General features: G+C 41.2%; 1 protein-coding gene across 1 annotated transcript in view; it reads left to right on the forward strand.

Moving 5' to 3' along the window:
• The first annotated feature begins 560 nt into the window (after positions 1 to 560).
• Positions 561 to 21,422, forward strand: part of LOC121442636 (membrane transport protein XK-like) — a 54,549-nt gene continuing 33,687 nt past the window's right edge. Inside the window, exons 1-2 of the mRNA XM_041644237.1 lie at positions 561 to 805; positions 8,000 to 8,265. Coding sequence (XP_041500171.1) covers positions 561 to 805; positions 8,000 to 8,265 — 511 coding nt within the window. The remainder of the gene's footprint in view (positions 806 to 7,999; positions 8,266 to 21,422) is intronic.

Below are 21,422 nucleotides of genomic sequence, written 5' to 3' on the forward strand. Positions count from 1 at the left end.
TGTGTGTGGGTCTGGAAACTGCTTCCTTATTAGTGAAAACCAGACTTGAAAACCGTCCGTGAAACCAGACGGATTGTGGATCAGGAAGGAATTCAGACTCCCTCACCCCCAATTCTGGTTTCTGCTGCTTGTGGAAAGCAAGCATTCAAGACAGCCTAGACCTACGGACTCTAGGACCCAGAGGCTGCGCGCGGGCCAGCTGGCTTGGCGGCCTCCAGGCGTGCTCGGGCAGCTGTGGTCAGAAGGCGCAGGTTCGCGACCCGCCCGGAACAGTGTCCCCAGCGCCTCCGTGAGCTTGTGGCGCGCGCTGGCGGCTGCGCACAGTGCGCGTGGGCGTGTCCGAGCGGAGCCATGCTGCCCGCCCCACCCCCTTGTGGCGGTTGCCCCCAGGCTGGGCTCAGGCTTGCGTGGGGCGTGTGGCCGGGCCCGCGTGCCCTCGGCGGGCTTCGCCGCGTGCTGGCGGCTCGGGGCCGGGCATGCTGGGAACCGCTCGGTGAACCATCACCGCCGCCGCCGCTGCCGCCGCCGCCACCCGCCGGGCGAGTCTCTGAGGCGCGGAGATGAAATTCCCGGCCTTGGTGTTAGTGTCCCTGTTCCTGTTCGTGGCCGAGATGATAGCGGCGCTCTACCTGAGCAGCACCTACCGCTCCGATGGGGACCGCATGTGGCAGGCGCTGACGCTGCTCTTCTCCTTGATGCCCTGTGCTCTGGTGCAGTTCACGCTTCTCTTCGTCCACCGCGACCTCAGCCGCGATCGGCCACTGGTGCTGCTCATGCACCTGCTCCAGCTTGGGCCCCTGTTCAGGTGCGTGTGGAACCCAGAACCCGCCCTTAGGCCACAGCCCCTGGCCGGTCCCCCTCTACTGCCCCAGCTGGGGAAGAGGCCTTCCTGAAGGGGACAGGTGGCCAGAACCAGGGTTGACCTGCCCTGCTTGCCCAAACCTTCCCATTCCAGTCTCCGGAGATGTCCTGGATTTCAGAACCCATAGATAGAATTGCCAATGTTAACTTGAATTTGCTCAAAAAGAGCAGCAGTCTTTGCCTTTTTTTTTTTTTTTTTTTGGTCTCCTAAAAGTATGTGGCTTTCTCTGTGGTCAAGTGGACTTCTGCAGGATTGGCATGCGTGGTCTTTAGAAGTTACTCTAAGCGCGGTTAAAGTCAGAGCCTTTATGGGTCATTTAATTTTGTTTATCAAGCACATGGCACTTAACTGTGTACCAGGCACTACTCTAAGTGCTTTGTTAAAATTTATTTAATTCATATACAGAAGTCTATAAATTCATGCACCCTACTTTTCTCTTAGCGTGATGATTATTGTCTAGCGTGAAAACATACGGTACCAGAGATGTCTTCTGAGTCTGCCCAATTTCTAATATAGTCATGAAATCTGGGACACAATGTGCCTTGAAGACAGGAAGTTACTATGTGTTAAGAAAAACTGTTAATGCCATTTCTGGGGGGAGAAGTTGTTGTTGTTGCTCTTTGTGGTGCTGTGGAGTCAATCCAGGGCCTGGTACAGGCTAGACAAATGCTCTACCACTGGGCTAAATCCTTAGCCCTGAGAATTAATCTCTATGAACACAAAACAAGAAGTACACAGTCTTGAAATAGACCTGATTTTAATCTCAGAACTTGAAGGGAATTTAAATGTATTATTTTCCTATCTTTTATCTTACTCGGGGAAATGCGAAAGTAAAAGTTTATGTTCAGATTAAAAAAGCGTTCACAATATTAAAACTTTGCATGCTACTTTAAACACAACCGTTTTAGCTTACTGTACTGTGCAGTTTAACAGTTATGGCAAACTCGGTAAACAGGTTCCCCATTCTTCAGAAACTAGGGATTCCTAGAAAGGACAAGAAATCTATGCTGGTAGTAGTGTTGCTGGCAGTCAGGGAGGCATCAGAAAATTGGGTTGGGGGTACTTAGGAAGCATGGCAATCAAATAGCTAGTAGGGAACCCATGTTCCTAAGCAAGCCCTGTGGTCCTGCTAGTGCCCCTGCTCGAGAAGCAAAGTGAGGTTTGACTTTAGACAAGGCACTCATCATTTAATGTCATCTGTGGGGAGGAAACTCATGTTTGGGTGGAGTGGCTTGGGGACCTGAGAATTCACAAAGGTTGCTGGTGCTGAGAGGATTGGTTCACACCTCCATGCCTTAGCTGATTGACTCTTGGATTTGTTCACTGCGTATCTGTTATTTTGGTGCTGGAATCAAGGACCTTAGGCATACTAAACCCGTGCTCCGCCAATGCTATAGGCGCTCTCAATCCCTGTCCCCATTTTATACAAGGAGTAAATGAGGCTCTGGAGCATGTTCCCAAGGCTTCCTTCCAAAAGGCAATTAGGTTCATTATGTTCTCTGTGTTCTGTAAAAGAAAGTAGAGTGTTCAGTACACTTTATCAGCAGTTCCATCTTCAAAGCTTTAAATGGTTCATTATTTGTGAGCAAAATTTAAAAAAAAAATAAACAACCAAAAGTAACCAGGCAAGTAAGAATCCTCTATCATTGCTGTCATTTAGAAGTGTCTCTTAACCTTAAGAGTACCTCAACACAAAGCTGATAGAATATTGCTTATAAAAACAGCAACTATAATCTAGAGTTCAAGGGTGTATATTAAGATGTTAAGAACAATAGAACTGAATGGCAGAGTGTGAGTTTAGGGTTTTTTTCCTCCTAAATATGAACATAAGACAAATTTCTTCTTTATTATAAATTCTTTGGTATTCTTCAGTCATCAATGTACTTAAAAAACTTTATTAAGGAAAAGAGTCTCATATTCAGATATTAGCTGATTTATGTCAAGAAGTAATGGACCCATGATCTTTGAAATGAGATACACAAAATAAGGTTTCAAGACCCTTAGCTTGCAAATGAAAAGGAAATTTGTTGATTTTTGGTTAATGGGACTTAAAAATTATTACTGAGATTTCTTTCTAATGACAGGTTCTAATTTGAACTCTGAAATCATCAGCTTTTCAGAAAGATCCAGTTATTTCCACAAACAAGGGAATCACAACATTTCTTCCCTTTTACCCCTTAGCAATAGTTTTTAGTAATATTTTCAAGTTGTTTGGGGGCAGTTTACTTCTACTCAAGTTAGGGTAGCCAAACTACCATTTTTAGGGAGATGCTGTTATTGAGTTCATACAATATGACCCAATTAAAGTGCATATATATTTTATTCTATATAGTGCTTGCCTTAATATGTCAGATCCTTAGTCTGTAATACCTTCCACTAATGATTATGGACTGTAACTGTTAGCTCACTTCTACCCCTTTATTACTCCAGGGAGTCATTGGCAGAACTATTTAGTTCATTTATTTATTATAATTTTAGTCATATATTTAAATGTTTAGCTATAGTTTCTATAGTTTTTTCTAATATGAACTGGATAGTGTCTTGAATTATCTTTTTTCCAATTGGAAGGAAAATCTTTAAGTTATACTAAATATTCTGGAAAAACCAAATATTTCTTTGGAAAAAGTATTTTCATTAGGGTCCTTGGTACCTCAAGTCATTTGTGCTGCCACCAACATGCCTAGTTTTACCTAGGGGACAAACTGCTGTTATGATTGACAAATAAATTATATTATGCTAGAAAATGGAACTGAGTGAAAAAAATGATCAAATTACTAAATATCTACAGCAAAGATCATCATGAGGTTTTCAGGCTGTGCTCCACTGGCCAAATCATGCCACCACCTGTTTTTGTAAATATAAAGTTTTTTTTTCTATTTTCTTTCTTTTTTAAGATTTATTTATTATGTATAAAACATTTGGCCTCCATATATGGCTGGAGGCCAGAAGAGGGAACCAGATCTCATTACAGATGATTATGAACCACCAGGTGGTTGCTGGGAATTGAACTCAGGACCTCTGGAAGAACAGTCAGTGTTCTTAACCTCTGAGCCATCTCTCCAGCCCCCGTAAATAAAGTTTTATTGGAATATAACTATCTATAGCCATTTCTTTATATATTATTTGTCTGCAGAGGCAGAGTTGCGCAGAGACCCTGATAGCCTATAGAACCTAAAATACTTACATTACACAAAAGCTTCCTGACCAAAGGAGTATGTGATATTGAAAAACTACCTTGAATAATCTTTATGAAGGATGCTGGTCCTCTACCACTGACCTACATCCTTAGCTCTTACCTTGGGTGATTTTATTCAAGTAGTTCGTGCAGAGAAACAATTAAAACAAACCCTCTAAGCAACATTGGAGTAATTAGATGAGTCTTGGCAGAATTTTAAGAAAACAATAGTTTGTTTCTTAGTTTTTAGAAGTAGTAGTAAGTGTTTAGTAGTAGTAGTAGTAAGAGGTCTTGGAACAGTTCATAAATTTATAAGATACATTGTTTGAAGTTTTGTTAAGATATACCAGGCATGGTGGTGTATAACTTTAATCCCAGCACTCAGGGGCAGAGGCAGGTGAATCTCTATGAGTTCAAGGCCAGCTTGGTCTACATAGTGAGCTCCAGGACAGCCAGGACAACATAGAGAGACCCTGTCTAAAAGGAGGACAAAGACAAATAAATCACTTGGGGAAAGCAGTGAATTGTGAGAGGCTCCAACATTGGAGCTTCCTGTGCCATTATTTTTTTTTTATTTTTTTATTTTTGCTGGAAACTTTGTCATTTGCATAAGTTGATCTCAAGTTTCATTTAAAAAAATTCTATAAATGATTCCTATTTTATATACTCTCCTCAAACATCAATAGAGTTTCATTTTTATACAAACCCTTATTTCATTCATTCATTTCTTAGAGCAGCTTTTAGCATGTTCTACCTTTTGCTTGTTTATTTTGGTCTTTAAAATCTCTAACTTTAACTTTTAAATCACGAGTAAAGAGTATTTGTTAAAATAACAGAGAAACAAAATATATTTGTACAGTGAAGAAAATAAAATCTTTAATTCAACTGCCTAAACAGAATAATTCTTAATGCTTTGTTTTGTATCCTTGCTAGTAATTTTATGGGGTATGATTGTAAACTGTCAGGAAAAATGAACCCAAATTTCAGCAGTTTACTAATTTACAAAATTTATCCCCATCAAGTCTGACCAATGTGCTAGTTGTTTAACAACTTGTTTACACAATTTCTTTTTAACAATTGGCACTTTTGAGTCACAATAATTCAGTTCTGTCATTTCACTGTTCATGTGTATGTTTGTGTGAATATATGTTTGACGGTTTCTCTTAAATTTGCTTCCCAATTCCAGAGAACTTAGACATCAGTGAGGACACTAAGAGAGACTTACATAGATCTAATGTACATGGGAAGTAGAAAAAGACAAGATATCCTGAGTAAATTGGGAGCATGGGAACCTTGGGAGAGGGTTGAAGGGGAGGGGAGCAGAGAAAAATGTAAAGCTCAATAAAAATCAATTTACAAAAAGGAAAAAAAAGAAACTGAAAAAATTGCTTCCCTTATCAAATATGATAAAATATTTTTTCAAATATGATAAATGTATTTTTATTTTAATAAATTAGATTGTTATGGATTGAATCCAGAGCCTAATACATGCTGAGCAGACTATATTCCAAGCCCAGGATTTTAATTTCTTTGAAAAAGTAAATTTGATTGTGTATTTGTGTGTCTGTGTTTGCGTGCATGTACACATGTCTCACACATATCTGGGTGCCTGTGTGAAGGTCAGAGGACAACTTGGGAGAGTCTGTTCTCTTCTTTCACTACTTAACAGAAACCCAGGGATTAAACTCAAATGCTCAGGTTTGGTAGCAAGCACCTTCACCCACTAAGCCATCTCACCAGATGCTATTTATATTAGACATTTTCCTCAACTGTTGGTTTTGAGAACAACATAGTATTTAGTTGAATGGATGTGCTTGTATATATTTATCCTTTTATTTTAAAGACCTCTAAAATAATCCCATTATTTTGCTATTAGAAGTGATGCTGATTTAAATTCTTTTGTAAGGTTTCTTTGTGAGCTGGTATATCAGAAACTATCATGTGAACTAAAAGTACAACATAAATATTGTTGTGTTACATATTATATTTATTCTGTATATGCTCCATTATCCTATCTAGAAAGTGAGCACCTCTGAATGAATGGAGTCGGAGTCTTCAAGCTATCTAGTAAAGTACATCTGCTATCATCACCTCTTTGAGAATAAATATCACGACCACGTTAACCTCTCTTCTACACCTTACCACTTTTGATGGTCTAACAATAGTAACAGGGGTGTTCATTGTCAGTCAAAGGTTTAAATTTTGGAGGAGATAGCCTTGAATTCATGAACTAAAGTATTATCTTTTTTTCTTCTGAACAAACTAGACTATACTGCCATGTCTTGATAAAATATATTAAAGAATCTTTGATTGAAAACATATTACAAGATAGATAGTAGACAGATTTAGTAAACTACATCTGCTGTCATCACAACTTTGAGAATAAATACCATGACCATTTTATTCGATCTTCTATGCATTTCCACTTTCGATGCTCCAACAATCATCTTTGATTGAATATATATTACAAGACAGTAGACAGACTTCCCCAATACACAAACCACACACTTTCTTCCCCCTAGAAAGAAGTGAACAAAGGTAATAATCATGAAATCTGTCCACTTCGTGTTTACCGGAAAGGTTGTTGTATTTCTTTTCATGCATCAAAAAGAAGGTTTTAATTTACTATTTCAAATTATAAATGTACTTAGGTTGTCATAGATACCTCCAGGTGATATTATAAAGTTAACAACATTCTATAAACCCAGTGAAGCCATAAAATCTAGCAGCGTTATAAGATTGTTATGAAAGTGCTTGTTTTAGGGCATAAAAGTCAATGTTTAAAACTAAGGGAAAACTTGTTTTTCCTAGCATTTCATTATGTAAGCTTTCAAACATGCAGAAGAAAATCTTATTGACTTGTACACCCAAGTACCTGCATCCTAGATTCTATAATTAACATTTTGTTTCATGTACCTTTCCATTGTTCCATTGATCCATCCATCAAATCTATTCTCTCTCTCTCTCTCTCTCTCTCTCTCTGTCTCTCTCTCTCTGTGTGTATTTGTTTTAAACAAATCATAGCCACCAGTACTTTTTCTTTCCATCAGTGTCTATCTATAATATTATCTAGAGACAAAAATTTTAGACACTGGTTCCTTAAGGATGTGTCCCTAGAGCAGGCTTCGGACTCCTTAAATAAGGCATTTGCCAACCCCAGGCATGTTTGAATTTACCATGGCCAATATGGGATTATTAGGATAAAAAAATAGATAATATGTGGTCTTTCAATGAATTCTAAATTCTTAGCATTTAGCAACTATGTGCTATAAAAGTACCTAATTTCATTCATCTTCATGTTCCTCTCCTCCTTTCCTCCCTCCCTTCCTCCCTCCCTCCATCCCCGCTTCCTCCACCATCTCTCAGCCTTATTGTAGCTGAGGCTCATCTATAACTCACTGTATAGCCCACACTGGCCTTGAATGCTTGACAATTATTCTTCCCCAGCCTCTAGACTCTAGAGAGTGCTGAGATGATTAAGTGAGCCTGCACATCCTTTTTTAACTAGGCTGGTTTGTGGCATCAGTTTTATGTGGAACGTTTACACACAGCCCTATACCCTTTAGTCCTCTTTCGTAGCAGGATGACAAAGTATGTGTTTTCTCTATTTTATTATTGAGAGGGAAAGTTCAGAATCTAAGGGCTTTATCTACAGCTGCACAGGTAATGTATGTCAGGAAGAAAAGCTAACCATTTTTTTCTGTGGCTCTAGAGTGTTAACTGCTTCCCATTGTCTTGTTTTCTTTGCCTTGGTAGCTTTCAGTGTCACCTTTTCTTGATTCTTGCTCAATTCCCAGTGGTCTACTGGAGTCCTTGTAGAAGACTGAACCCCTAAGAACTGATCCTTAGAGATTTAGAATAGCCGGGCAAGGGTTTGAGAATCAGGCTAAGTGAAAACAAGATGACTGGGAAAGGACAGAATTCTGCCAGTCATTAATTGCAATGACTCATTAATTTGTTCCTAGGTGTTTTGAAGTCTTTTGCCTCTACTGTCAGTCCAACCCGAATGAAGAGCCTTATGTGAGCATCACTAAGAAACGACAGATGCCAAAAGATGGCCTCTCAGAGGAGGTTGAGAAGGAGGTGGGCCAGGCAGAAGGCAAGATGTTTACCCACCGTTCCGCCTTCAGTCGGGCATCAGTGATCCAGGCTTTCCTAGGCTCTGCCCCACAACTGACCCTACAGCTGTATATTACCGTGTTGCAGCAGAACATCTCTACTGGAAGAAGTATGTATGCATGTTTTTTTTTATTTTCTGTTTTTATTTGAGGTTCAAAATGAGAAGCAAAACAATTTTTATTTGGGTGAAACCCATTTAGATGTTCATTTGTTCTGAATCTGTGTTCTCTTTGCTAACCTAAACTCCCAGTAAGTTAAAATGGTAACACTTTTTGGAGGAGGGGGCTTATGAATCTGTATTTTGGTCAGGGTTCAAAAGGATAAGTTTATCTGTGCTCTAGTGTGGACCAGCTGAGGTGGCTCAAATATGTGGGAGTTAGAATTTATTGAAGACTAATATACTGATATGTTCTTAGAGACTCACCTCTTGTCCATGTGGGCAGAGTTTAGGCCTCCTTTACAGCGTGGTACTGCTTCCAGTTGTGAAACTGAGTCATTTTTGTGGTCTTGAGCCATCTACATGATAGCTAAAGGGTTATTTTCTTTTTAACTGCAGTCTAATTTGTAAAGCAAATTCAGTAGTTTTAGTATATTTATAGTGTTGTGCCAACATAACTGTTACCTATCATTTTAGACTCTAAAATTTAGAACATAGAAGTAACCTACACATTATCAGTCACTATTTTTTCCTTGTTCTCTTGTCCTTAGCAATTGCGAATCTTCTTGCTATTTCTGTGGATATGTCTATTGTGCCTATTTTATATAAATAACATCATGCACTATTACAAAATTTTTGTATAGTTAACAAATAACACACCCTGTCTCTGTGAAACTTCATTTTGGATAAGGTGGGCAGTCTTTGACTTCTTCAGTTTAGTCAGCAGAAGCTTGATCAAATCACTGGGATCTTAGAGGATATGTTGCTCTTAAACCCAGGTTAGAATTCTAAGATTATTCTGCTCTGGGAAGGTTCAGACAGCTTACCATTCGTCTTGCTTGAGGGTACCCTTCTGTATTTTACTATAGGAGGTAAAATTGACTGTAATAAAGATTGTTCCATGGACACTTATTTTATGGCAGGTACTGTGCTGAACCTCGTAGCATTTGTTTCTCATGGTGTCCCATGAGGTAGAGGGTGTTCTTTTCATCTACTTGAAGAGGGAAATCATACCTACAGTCTACTAGAGGAACTGTGAGCTAAGATTAGATTTGTGTAGTTTCATTCATGGATGCAGTGAGTATCTATTGAGTATGTTCTGTGTTCTAGTCTCTGCGCTTGTCTCTGACGATAAAGTGTTAATGAAATGGACAGGCTCCTATCACCTTGAAAGAAAATGACAGACATGAAATAAATCATTAATCATGTATTTATTTTACTTCTGATAAAGTATGCAAAGTAAAAGTTAAGGAGACTTTGTGGATTCTAACCAAGGTTGGAAATGAGTCAGACTTTTCCAGAACATAGATTTATATTTAAAAATGGCCAATGAGGCAGAGACTACGGAAAAACAATATAGAGCATCTTAAGATTTAAAGTGTTAGCCCACATGGAATGGGAAGCCACTGATGAGTTCTAAGTGATACAGTGTCACAAGCAGATTTAGTATTAGTAAATGACCACCCTTGGAAATGAATTGGAAGATAGTCTGGGAAGGAATAGGAAGGACAGTAAGTGTGTCACTACAATGTGTAGGGGACAGTGATAATGCATTGGAGTAGAATGGTCAGAATGGATTCTTGAAACGATATTAAAGATATGGAGAAGGAATGACTGATGACTAATTAGATATGAAGGTAAAGCAGAGGAGATGCTAAAAAGTATTTTCAGGTTCCTGCCACAGTTATAGTCACTGAAGCTCTCTGTACAAGAAGCAAGATTCTGTGATTTTTTTTGTAATTTAAGATTTAGAGTTTTTACAAAATGAACATATTTAAAGATTCTATTTAGATCATGAGAAAAAAAGATGTTAAAATTACCTCAAAAAGTAGACCAAAGAACAGACCTGAAGATATAAGAAGGAGTACTGAGATGAGTGCATAAAGGGAGGTAAGTCTGTTTTCAATGGATGTCAGAAGGTAGGACTGGGAATGTGGGTCAGTGGAAGAGCGCTTGCTTAGCAAGTGCATGGCCTTCTGTTCAGTTTTCATTACCATAGAAAAAAGAAAAAGAAATGGAAGAAACACAAAAGGGGCTAGGAATGTATCATAGCTCAGTAGGTAGAGTGTTTACTTAGCATACATGAAGCCCTGAGTTCAGTCCCCAGAACCACACAAACCAAGTGTGGTGGTGCACACTTTACTACAGCGCTTGGAACAGGAAAATAAGAAGTCTAAGATTCCTTGTTTCCAGTCTGCTATATATGAGAGATACTCTGTCTCAAAAAGGGGTGGAAGTCTTGAATGTGGCCTAGTCGCTAGAATGCTTGCCTAACTTGCCTGAAGCTCTCTGGGTTTAATCCCTTACACTAGCACAGAATAAACCAGGTATGGTGACACATGCCTATAATTCAGCATTTGGGAGGTGGAGGCACGAGTATCAGAAATTCAAGGCCGTCCATGTCTATATAAGAGTTCGATACCAGACTGGGGCATCAGACCTCATAATACCTTAAAGCTACTCTGCAAAGGATTGGAGGTATGAGAACTGTAAGGACATTTGAATCTGGTTTCCAGGAAGCAGTTTCCATGGTTGGATCCTAACAGTTTCATAACATTGCCAGTAGACACCAAATTTTATAACTGGCTAAGATGGTAAATTTTATGTTATGTAAACTTTATCTTTTTTTTCTTTTTTTATTGAGAAAAGGAGAAAAAAAAACAAGTTTCCACCTCCTCCCAGCCTCCCATTTCCCTCCCCCTCCTCCCACCCTACGCCCCCTCCTCCCACCCTTCTCCCCCTCCCCCCACTCCTTTCCCCCTCCCTCTCCAGTCCAAAGAGCAGTCAGGGTTTTCTGCCCTGTGGTAAGACCTAGGACCTCCCCCCTCCGTCCATATCTAGGAAGGTGAACATCCAAACTGGCTAGGCTCCCACAAAGCCATCACATTACGTAGGATCAAACCCCCATGCCATTGTCCTTTGCGTCTCATCAGCCCTCATTGTTCGCCATGTTCAGAGAGTCCAGTTTTATCCCATGCTTTTTCAGTCAGAGTCCAGCTGGCCTTGGTGAGCTCTCAATAGATCAGCTCCACTGTCTCAGTGGGTGGGTGCATCCCTCGTGGTCCCGACTTCTTTGCTCATGTTCTCCCTCCTTCTGCTCCTCATTGGGACCCTGGGAGCTCAATCCAATGCTCCTGTGTGGGTCTCTGTCTCTGTCTCCATCCATCACCAGATGAAGGTTCTATGATGATATGCAAGGTATTCATCAGTATTGCTCTAGGATAGGGTCATTTCAGGTTCCCTATCCTCAACTGCCCAAGGAACTAACTGGGGACCTCAGCTTGGGCACCTGGGAGCCCCTCTAGGGTCAGGTCTCTTGCCAACCCTAAAGTGGCTCCCTTAACTAAGAATTGTGGTTCCGTGCTCCCCTGTCCAACCTTCCTTTATCCCAATCCTCCTGTTTTCCCAAGGCCCGACCTCCTTCCCTTCTAACTTTTCTCTCCCCATCTCCCCTTACCCCCATCCCACCCCACCCCCAAGATCCCAATTTTCTCCCTGGCAATTTTGTCTACTTCCATTAGCCAAGAGGATAACTATATGTTTTTCCTTGGGTTCCCCTTCTTACTTAGCTTCTTTAGATTCACCTATTGTAGACTCCGTGACCCTTATTTATGGCTAGAAAACAATTATGAGTGAGTACATCCCATGTTCATCTTTTTGGGTCTGGGATACCTCACTCAGGATAGTGTTTTCTATTTCCATCCATTTGCATGCAAAATTCTAGAAGTCATTGTTTTTTACCGAAGTGGAAAATACCCTACAACAGATGGGCACAGGAGATCGCTTCCTCTGTATAAGCCTAGAAGCACAGACATTAAGGGCAACATTGAATAAATGGGACCTACTAAAACTGAGAAGCTTCTGCAAAGCAAAGGACACTGTCACTAAGACACAAAGGCAACCTACTGACTGGGAGAAGATCTTCACTAACCCTGCAACAGACAAAGGTCTCATCTCCAAAATATATAGAGAACTCAAGAAACTAGACTTTAAAATGCTAATTAACCCAATTAAAAAATGGGGCACTGATCTGAACAGAGAATTCTCAACAGAAGAAGTTCAAATGGCCAAAAGACACTTAAGGTCATGCTCAACTTCCTTAGCAATCAGGGAAATGCAAATCAAAACAACTTTGAGATATCATCTTACACCTGTCAGAATGGCTAAAGTCAAAAACACTAACGATAACCTCTGCTGGAGAGGCTGTGGAGGAAGGGGTACACTCATCCATTGCTGGTGGGAATGCAATCTTGTGCAACCACTATGGAAGTCAGTGTTTCAGTTTCTCAGGAAATTCGGGATCAACCTACCCCTGGACCCAGCAATACCACTCTTGGGAATATACCCAAGAGATGCCCTATCATATGACAAAAGCATTTGTTCAACTATGTTCATAGCAGTATTATTTGTAATAGCCAGAACCTGGAAACAAACTAGATGCCCTTCAATGGAAGAATGGATGAAGAAAGTATGGAATATCTACACATTAGAGTACTACGCTGCTGTAAACTTTATCTTAATAGAAAATAGAACAAAACCAGAAAAGTGTCAGTCACTGTTGTTAACAATGGGCAATAACTTATCAACTGTAAAGGAATAGGGGGAAAAAAGCCAGCACACTAAATTAGAAATGAAGAAAACACAATAGTAAAAACGGAATCAAAAAGAACTTTACACAAGGGCTGGAGAGATGATTTAACTGTTAAGAGCACTGTCTCTACACCTAGTTGTTAGGAATTTTCGTAATGCTAGCTCTGTGCCTAGCAAAAATCCCAATCAAGCCAAATGACATAGAGTCGAATTAAAGGATATCCAGGTTTAATGGGATTTCTGCATTCTCAGATGGGGATTTGGGGGTAGGGGAAGTGGGGGGTTGGGGGAGGGGTGGGGGTAGGGGTAACCGGTAGAGGAGTGGGGAGAAAAGGCCTCACTTTCCCAGGAGCAGTTTAAATAGACTTGGGGAGTGGTCAAGGTTTTGGTGGGCTGTCTTGGCCCTCCTCAGCGGAGGGGTCAAGATTTTGGCAGGCACAGGGCTGGGGCTGTCTTGCCCCTCCTTGAGGAAGGGGTCAAGGTTTTGGCAGGTTGCCTTGCCTCACCTCAGGGGAGGATTCAGGTTTGATGGGCACAGGGGTGGGGCTGTCTTGCCCCTCCTTGGGGGAGGGTCAGGTTGGTGGGCACAGGGGCAGGGCTGTCTTGCCACTCCTCGGGGAGGGGTCAGGTTTGGTGAGGGTGGGGGGCCTACAAAGATGGAGGCTCAGACTAGTACTTACACTAGTGACTTCCATATGGTGGAGAGAACCAACTCCTCAAGTTTTTCCCCGACTCCCAAATGCTTGCCAGAACATTATGCTCCCCAATAAATAAATATTAAAAATTTGAAAAATCCATTAATTGGTACAATGACTATATGTTAAAAATAAATTTTAAGTGTTCTGTTGATGTATAGGAGTCACATGAACTGATGAAAAGGGTAGGCATGGGAGTACATTTCTGTCATTGAACTGGAAATAGCTGTAAAGTGTCTCAGATAAAGTAAATCAGTTAAGTATATTTGTGGATGTGCTCCAAAACGGGGGGGGAGGGGGTAAGATGATCTAAAATTGTAAAATCAAAATCCTCAAGGAGATATGAACACCTGTTACATACTTAACATGTAAATATCTGGCAGATATTAAATGAAATGGCAAATGTGATGAGCAGTTCAAAGAAGAGTAAAAACTACAAACAGGAATACTGATTGGGAACACTAAGGTAACTATATCAATTGAGAGAAAGCTAGAGTCTGATACATAACATAGAGTTTAATCCTCTGGGTAGGAGTTTTCCATTGACGCAGAGGTCTTGTCAGAATATAAAAATCAATAGAAAGGGTTCCCATCAAAAGAGGATGTAATCAGGTGGGCCTGGTGGCTTGTTGTAATTCCAGCTGTGAAAGGCTAAGGCAGGATCTCTCAAGTAAGGTGGCTAGTAAGTAAGATTCTCTGTATTGGTGAGCTCTGACTTGAATTGAGAGATCTTGTCTCAGTAAATAAGACAGAAAAGTGATCAAGGATGATTCCAGATAACAAATTCAGGGCGCACACACATGCACCCACACACAGGCAACATGTGCATATGTATATGTATAACACACACACATGAAAAGGTGGGCAGTTTCTTTCCTAATATGGGCATTTCTGTGCTGACCATCAGAGCTCAGTGGATACCAGTGACATCATAAAGTCTGTGTTGTAACAGAAACCTGTCCTGAAGAGATAAATACATGTGTAGTTCAGAGGGTTGGGTATTGTGAGAGACCAAGGCCAGAAGAGCCCTGGAGTTCAGCCAGTCTCTTCAAACAAGCACCATGGCTAGAAGAAGATCCAGAGGAAACATCTCCTGCAAAGGCAACACCTCCTGCAGAAACAAAATCTCCAGCAGACGCAACATCTCCCGCTCCACCAGAGCAGAGCTTCAATTTCCTGTTAGCCGGGTAGACCACTACCTGCGAGAGGGCAAGTATTCCCGCCGCCTGAGCTCTTCTGCACCAGTATTCCTAGCCGGTGTGCTCGAGTACATTGCATCTAACATCCTTGATCTGGCTGGTGAGGAGGCTCACACCAACGGCAGGAAGCGCATCACCCCAGAACACGTGTATCAAGTGGTAGAGAACAACGAGCAGCTCCACGAACTCTTCGGAGACCCCAGATCTATGGATGAAGAGACATCAGAACTCAATGAGAACTAATGGTGCCTAGGTCTCAGAGGTTGGAGGGTCTACCACCCCTTCAACCTCAACCAGTCACAATGTTGTTCTAGCTGGGGGACTAATCAAACATGCTATTAAAGCATCTAAACTGAAGTCGCTGGTTCTGACTCTTTTTTGTTTGTCGTTTGGGCTAGAGAAATACCCAGGAGGGTGGTGGTGCGTTTGGAGCTGTGGTCAGTATTGGGGATTTGATTTACAAGGGAAATTTCTAACGGGGGACTGTGTGAGCAGTGGTCTTGGGGGGAGGAGGTGGTCAAGAGAGAAAAGAAGGTCTTGATAAGAGAAAGGGGTCCTCGTGAGGCGTGAACACAGGTGGCCCCGGTAGGAGGATTTGACTGTGGTAGAGGACAGAGAAGCAGTCCTAGGAAGTTGTGAGCATGGAAAGCCTTGGGAGCCTTAGAAATTTGGGTTGGGCCTCCCAGGCACATTGGATTCCCAGTGCAATGGTGCTAACTGGAGAGGGGTGGATGAAGACATGGACTGTGGTAGGAAATGCTTCTTTGGGGGGAAGATCTCAGGTCAGAAGACTTGGGATAGAGGAGATCATGGAAAGTGGAACACCGTTGGCATGAGCTTCGAGAGTCAGAAGTGTTCACAGAGCACTGAACAGTGATGGTGAAACTAGAAGGAAATGCACAAATTAGGAAATATAGTCTGGGTTTTCTTTTAGATTTTGATTTTTTGCCTCGTTCTGAAAGGATTTGCACAAGGATTAGTAGGTATAGTACTAAGATTCTGTGTGGAATATATGTATAAATGCTTTTATATCATTCTTTTTTCTTGGGAAAAGGTCCCTCTACATAGCCCTGCCTGTCCTGAAACTCATTATGTAGACCAGGTTGGCCTCAAACTCACAGAGATAGACCTGCCTGTGTCTCTCAAGGTCTGGGACTAAAGTCATGCGCCTCCAGTCTTAGGCATACTGGTAAACTAAATAACAATAGTATATAAATGCAGTTACTTAACTAACATATAATTTAAGCAGAACATTAATGAACCTATACAGATCTTCAGTTGTGAGCTGAATGTGAGTATCCTTCTCAGAAGGAGGCTGTGGGTTGTCAGTGGTGGTGCATGTCATAGAGCAACACAGTGTCATCATAAGTTGAGCCTGTGTCTGAAGAGTTTTTCTGAATTATATATAAATTCTGTCCCTGGTGTTTCACAGAAAGTCCATGGGATTATTATTAACACTCTCGAGTGCTGCTTGCACTTAGCTCTAGGACCCAAATCAAGTGTGCCAACAATCTATGCCCCTGCCTGTGAATGTACACACTTGAAGTTTTCACTGTTCATCAGGTCCTGGTATGCCCTCCTATGCTGCTGTTGGCCCTTTAGACGGGACTTCTCAGAGGATGTCCAGTCAACTTTCACAACATAATCAGAAGACTTCAGTTTCAGGTCCCAGTGCACCACTTTCTTTCCATGTGGTCTTGGACATTCCCTGTTTCCTCTGGGCAGTGAGTTCTTCATGTGGAGCTTAGAAGAATCTCCCCTCTTTGGTTTCCTATAATAGCTGCATAGTCCTTTCCTGTCCCCACAAGCTCAGGCCACTTTCCCAAAAAGCAGCTAGCTGTGCCTGGGGCTCATTGCCTATTGGGAATTGGGATTACTAGTTATGACTACTACCCTCTGTTGTTGAAGGGATATGATAGAAAAGTACTAACTATGCAGAGGACAGAGGCAAATGGCAATGAGTACAGGGAGCAGGCTTTGCTTCTCCTCTTTCATTTTTCTGGTGGTTCCCTATGCCTGGCTTATTAGAAGTAGAAAAAAAAACAACTTGCTTTGATGTATTTACAGGAATAATAATAGAATGAAGGGCCAGAATTGTGCTATGGCTCTGGAAAATGTACTTATAAAATCTGAAACAGCTTTCACCACACAATCCCCAGTGATATTTTTGTGTGTGTCGAAACCCTACTCCCAAGATTTCTGCCTCACACACATTCATGATTCCATGGAGAGCTATGAAGTGTATTTTCTTTGTAAAGCCTCTTATAAAACACCAATTTATTTTTTAATTAACTTCTAAGTATTGAGTTTCATTATGACATTTTCAAATATAGTTTGTTTTTTTTTGATCCCCTAGATCCTCTTCTCCATTCTTCCATCAGCCTCAGAGCACCCTGTGAACTTATCTCATTCTCCCCTGCTCATTCCTACTGCATCTTCCCTCTCCCCAGTAACCTCAGGGGAGATGGACAACTCCCCTGATCACAGGATGAAGATGTTTTTAACCTCCTCCCTTCCCTGCGGTGAAGTATCTCTATAGCCAGACGTTCTGAGTTTCTTCTAGTTCTGTGGCCTTCGGTGACAATAGTCATTATATTCAGAGCTCTATTCTCAAAGAATGATTTTGGTCAGAGCCAGCCTGGTTCTTGAGCCTGGACTATTAGATTGGTTAGATAGCTGTCTGACTTTTAAAAGCCATTTATTTGTCTTATGACACATATTATAATCTAAAACATGACCTCCTGGGTGTGTAACATGACAGCATGCCAGTTGAATTAACTTAGTATAAAAGGAGCTATAGTAGGTGGGTTAAAAATGTCAGATGAACAGCCCTGTGCAATCAGTCAGATCATCACTTTACAGTCCGTGTAGTAGTGTAAGAGTACAGCCTTCCTAGTCTCTCTGAGACTCTGCATCTTTCCTGGGGTTGATTTTGAAGATTGCATTTGATTCAGCCTGGCTAGCAAAGTCTTTGCAGCATCAAGAGACTTGGGAGGATCAATCAGCAAGGTTACTGACCTCCGTTTATGTATTGTGCTCAGCTGTGCCTACAGGTTTCATAGGAAACATGGGGCCCATGAACAGCATAGCAGATGCTTAAATGCATTACCATGTTAGATACATTTTACATTAGTTACCTTTTATTGCTGCAATAAAATGCTGTGACCAACTTAAGGAAGAAAGAGTTTCTTTGGGGCATAGTGAGGAAATATAGGACCATAGCAAGATCAGAACTCAGCAGGGCAAATAGCAAATCCTCTAGGTCCATGTCTGGTGTCTAAGGCTTTGCTTTCCAAGGGCTTGGATGCTTCCACTCTTCTAGGTTTGTTGCCTGGGCTGAACCACTCCCTGTATGCCACTCTCATTGGCAGATGCTTCACATCTCTGACGTCTCCATCACCCTTGGGACTTAACTGAAACCCAGGCCGCACCTTCACAGCTTCATGCAGTGGCCTCTCAGGGTCCCCAGCCTATTGCCTTTTCGTAGTGACTCCAGTACTTCCATACTTTGCACAGCGTTGTTGGCTCCCTGGAACCACAGAGGATAATTTCATGACCCCTTCACTTTTGTATCTTTCATGCCTCCAAAGCCAGCACCACATGGTTGACATTCATAAATTCAGATGCCTGCTTTAGATGGGCCCTCACCCCCTTGGACCACTCTAAAGATAGCTTTTATATGCTTTCTAGGAAGAGAAAACCCGATAGGCTCTCTTTTATAAGTAGAAACTTTAGCTAGGCAGGGTTTTGTTCTGAGTGTCTCCTTCTTACTTCTACAGTATAGAGCAGGATTCTCTGAGGCTATCAAATCCTGGAGGAGGTAAGCAGATCGTGGAAGGTTCCATAGTTGGTGGGCAGCAAATTGAGAATAAGAGTTCAGCTCCTACTTGTTCTTGAGACTCTTTCCTGGACTCTGCCCTAAAAGGAGACTTAGAGTAAAGTGTTTGATGTTCTCTTCTAGACAAATGAAGCTCCTTAATACTCAGATAGTAGGGTCTGTCTGATTTCTAGGAATGCCCTCAACAACTCATTTTCAAGAACATCTGCTGGTATCTTATTTGGGGTACAGGTTAGGAAAAATGGACTGAGTTGGGCTTTGTTAACCAAAATCTTATTCTGCTGGACATGGTGCTGACTTTCCAGTATTGACTGTTATGTAACTTAAAAATAGTTTATGTGTGTGTTTAGCCTACATGTATGCCTGTGCACTACATGTGTGCATTTCTCCTGGAGGTGAGAAAGGGGTGTCATATCCCCTGGGATTGTAGTTACAGCTGGTTGTACTGGGAATTGAACCTGATTATATGGAAGTAGTCTTGACCTCTGAGTCATCTCTCCAGCCCCTGCTATTTTTTCCTTTTCTTTTTAAAATTTATTTATTTATTTTACATCCCAACCCCAGTTTCCCCTCCATCCTATCCTTCCTTTCCCTTTCCTCCTTCTCTCAATCCATTCCCCCTCTGTTTCTTTTCAGGAAGGGGCAGGCCTCCCATGGGCATCAACAGAGCATGACATATCAAGTTGTGTTAGGACTAGGCACTTCTCCTTGTATTAAGACTGGGAAAGACTACTCAGTATGAGAACTAGGTTCCCAAGAGCCAACCAAAGCATTAGGGACAGCCTCTGCTCCCATTGTTAGGAGTCCCACGAGTAGACCAAGCTACACACTGTCACATATAAGCAGATGGCCTAGGGTGGTCCCGTGAATGCTCCCTGATTGTTGGTTCCGACTCTGTGAGTTCCTATGAGCCAGGTTAGTAGTTTCTGTTAGTTTTCTTGTGATGTCATTGATCCCTCTGCCTCCTACAGTCCTTCCTCTCTCTCATCAGCAGGATTCTCTGAGCTTTGTCCAATGTTTGGCTGTGGGTCTCTATATCTGTTTCCATCAGTTACTGGATGGAGGCTCGCTGATGACAATTGATGTAGCCACCCATCTGATCACAGGAGATGGTCAGTTTAGGCTACATATCCAGTATTGCTAGGAGTCATATCCAGGTCATTTTTTTGTAGATTCATGGGAATTTCCTTTGTATAAGGTTTCTACCTGACTCTAAAATATCCCCTTTACAGTCATCTCTTTCAGCATTTTCCCACTTCATATCCAAACCCAATCCTTCAAGTTTCCATCCCATCTGCCCCTAGTTCACCTAGAAGATCTCTTCCATTTCCCTTTCCCAGGGAGACCCATGCATTCTACCTAGCAGACCCTGGTATTAAACTGACCGCTTTGGTGTTCTGAAAAGGGCTTACATAATGGCATGAGCCTGCATCTAAGAGCCTCTTCTCTACAGTCACTTACGTCCATTTTCACTGAACTCTAAGACAGTTGTTGGTTCATTGTAGATCAAAAATTAGCCAGAGGTGACTGAAACTTAAGTCTCTGTGGTTCATTGTTGATTTCTAATAGTTTTTCCAACTGGACAGTCAGGTGGGAGTGCATAGTAAATATAATACAAAGGATATAATAGTAATAGACACCCTGAGGTACAGTATGGACTCATTATAAAAAAAATTAACCTTATTATCTTGAGATTCCTAGAAGAATTTCATTCACATATTATAGCTGTAAAGTGTGGTTCCTAAATAAAGAAGAGTGGTGGAAAATGATAAATTTCTGTCCTTTCATTAGACTTGGTAGGTCTCATGGGTACACTTTATGCATCCCTACACCACTTATTTCCCTTCCATAATGTGACAGAAATGATCATATTCATTTACAGACCCAAAGATAAAATCGCTCTAGTGTGGGTATTATGTTTACCCATCTATTCCCAGTGTTCTATCTTACTTGGAAATTATCTTTGGAAAGCACACTGAATATCTTATCTTTAGTTTTCTAAAAACCCCAGAAAAACCTCTGTATTTCTAAAATACTGATCAAAATAACCCACTACAATGTCTTATAGTAATTCAATAAAACAATGACTAATTTTTCAACATAAATTTAGACTTTGATAATCTTAAATACTTGCTAATGGCAATTCTAGCTCATTTTATCATGAACATATATATTTTAGAAAAACATTTACAAGAAACATGAGAGAAACAATTAATAAATGGGACCTCTTGAAACTGAAAAGCTTCTGTAAAGCAAAGGACGTGGTTTAACAAGACAAAACGACAGCCTACAGAATGGGAAAAGATCTTCACTAACCCCACATCAGACAGAGGTCTGATCTCCAAAATATGCAAAGAACTTAGGAAATTGGTCATCAAAAAACCAAATAATCCAGTAAAAAATGAAGTACAGACTAAACAGAGAACTCTTAACAGAGGAATCTAAAATGGCTGAAAAATACTTAGGAAATGTTCAACATCCTTAGTCATCAGAGAAATGCAAATCAAAACAACACTGAGATTTCATCGTACACCTGTAAGAATGGCCAAGATCTAAAACACTGATGACCACTTATGCTGGAAAGGTTGTGGGGAAAAGAGAACACTTCTGCATTGCTGGCAGGAATGCAATATGGTACAGTCCCTTTGGATGTCAGTGTGGCAATTTCTCAGAAAATTGGGAAACAACCTTACTTAAGACCCAGTAAGGGCTGGAGTGGTGGCTCGGTGGTTAAGAGCATTGCCTGCTCTTCCAAAGGTCCTGAGTTCAATTCCCGGCAACCACATG

This window comes from Microtus oregoni, unplaced genomic scaffold (genome assembly GCF_018167655.1).
Source record: "Microtus oregoni isolate MIOR12 unplaced genomic scaffold, Mior012 000092F_ref0000046, whole genome shotgun sequence".
In the NCBI taxonomy this organism is placed as follows: domain Eukaryota; kingdom Metazoa; phylum Chordata; class Mammalia; order Rodentia; family Cricetidae; genus Microtus; species Microtus oregoni.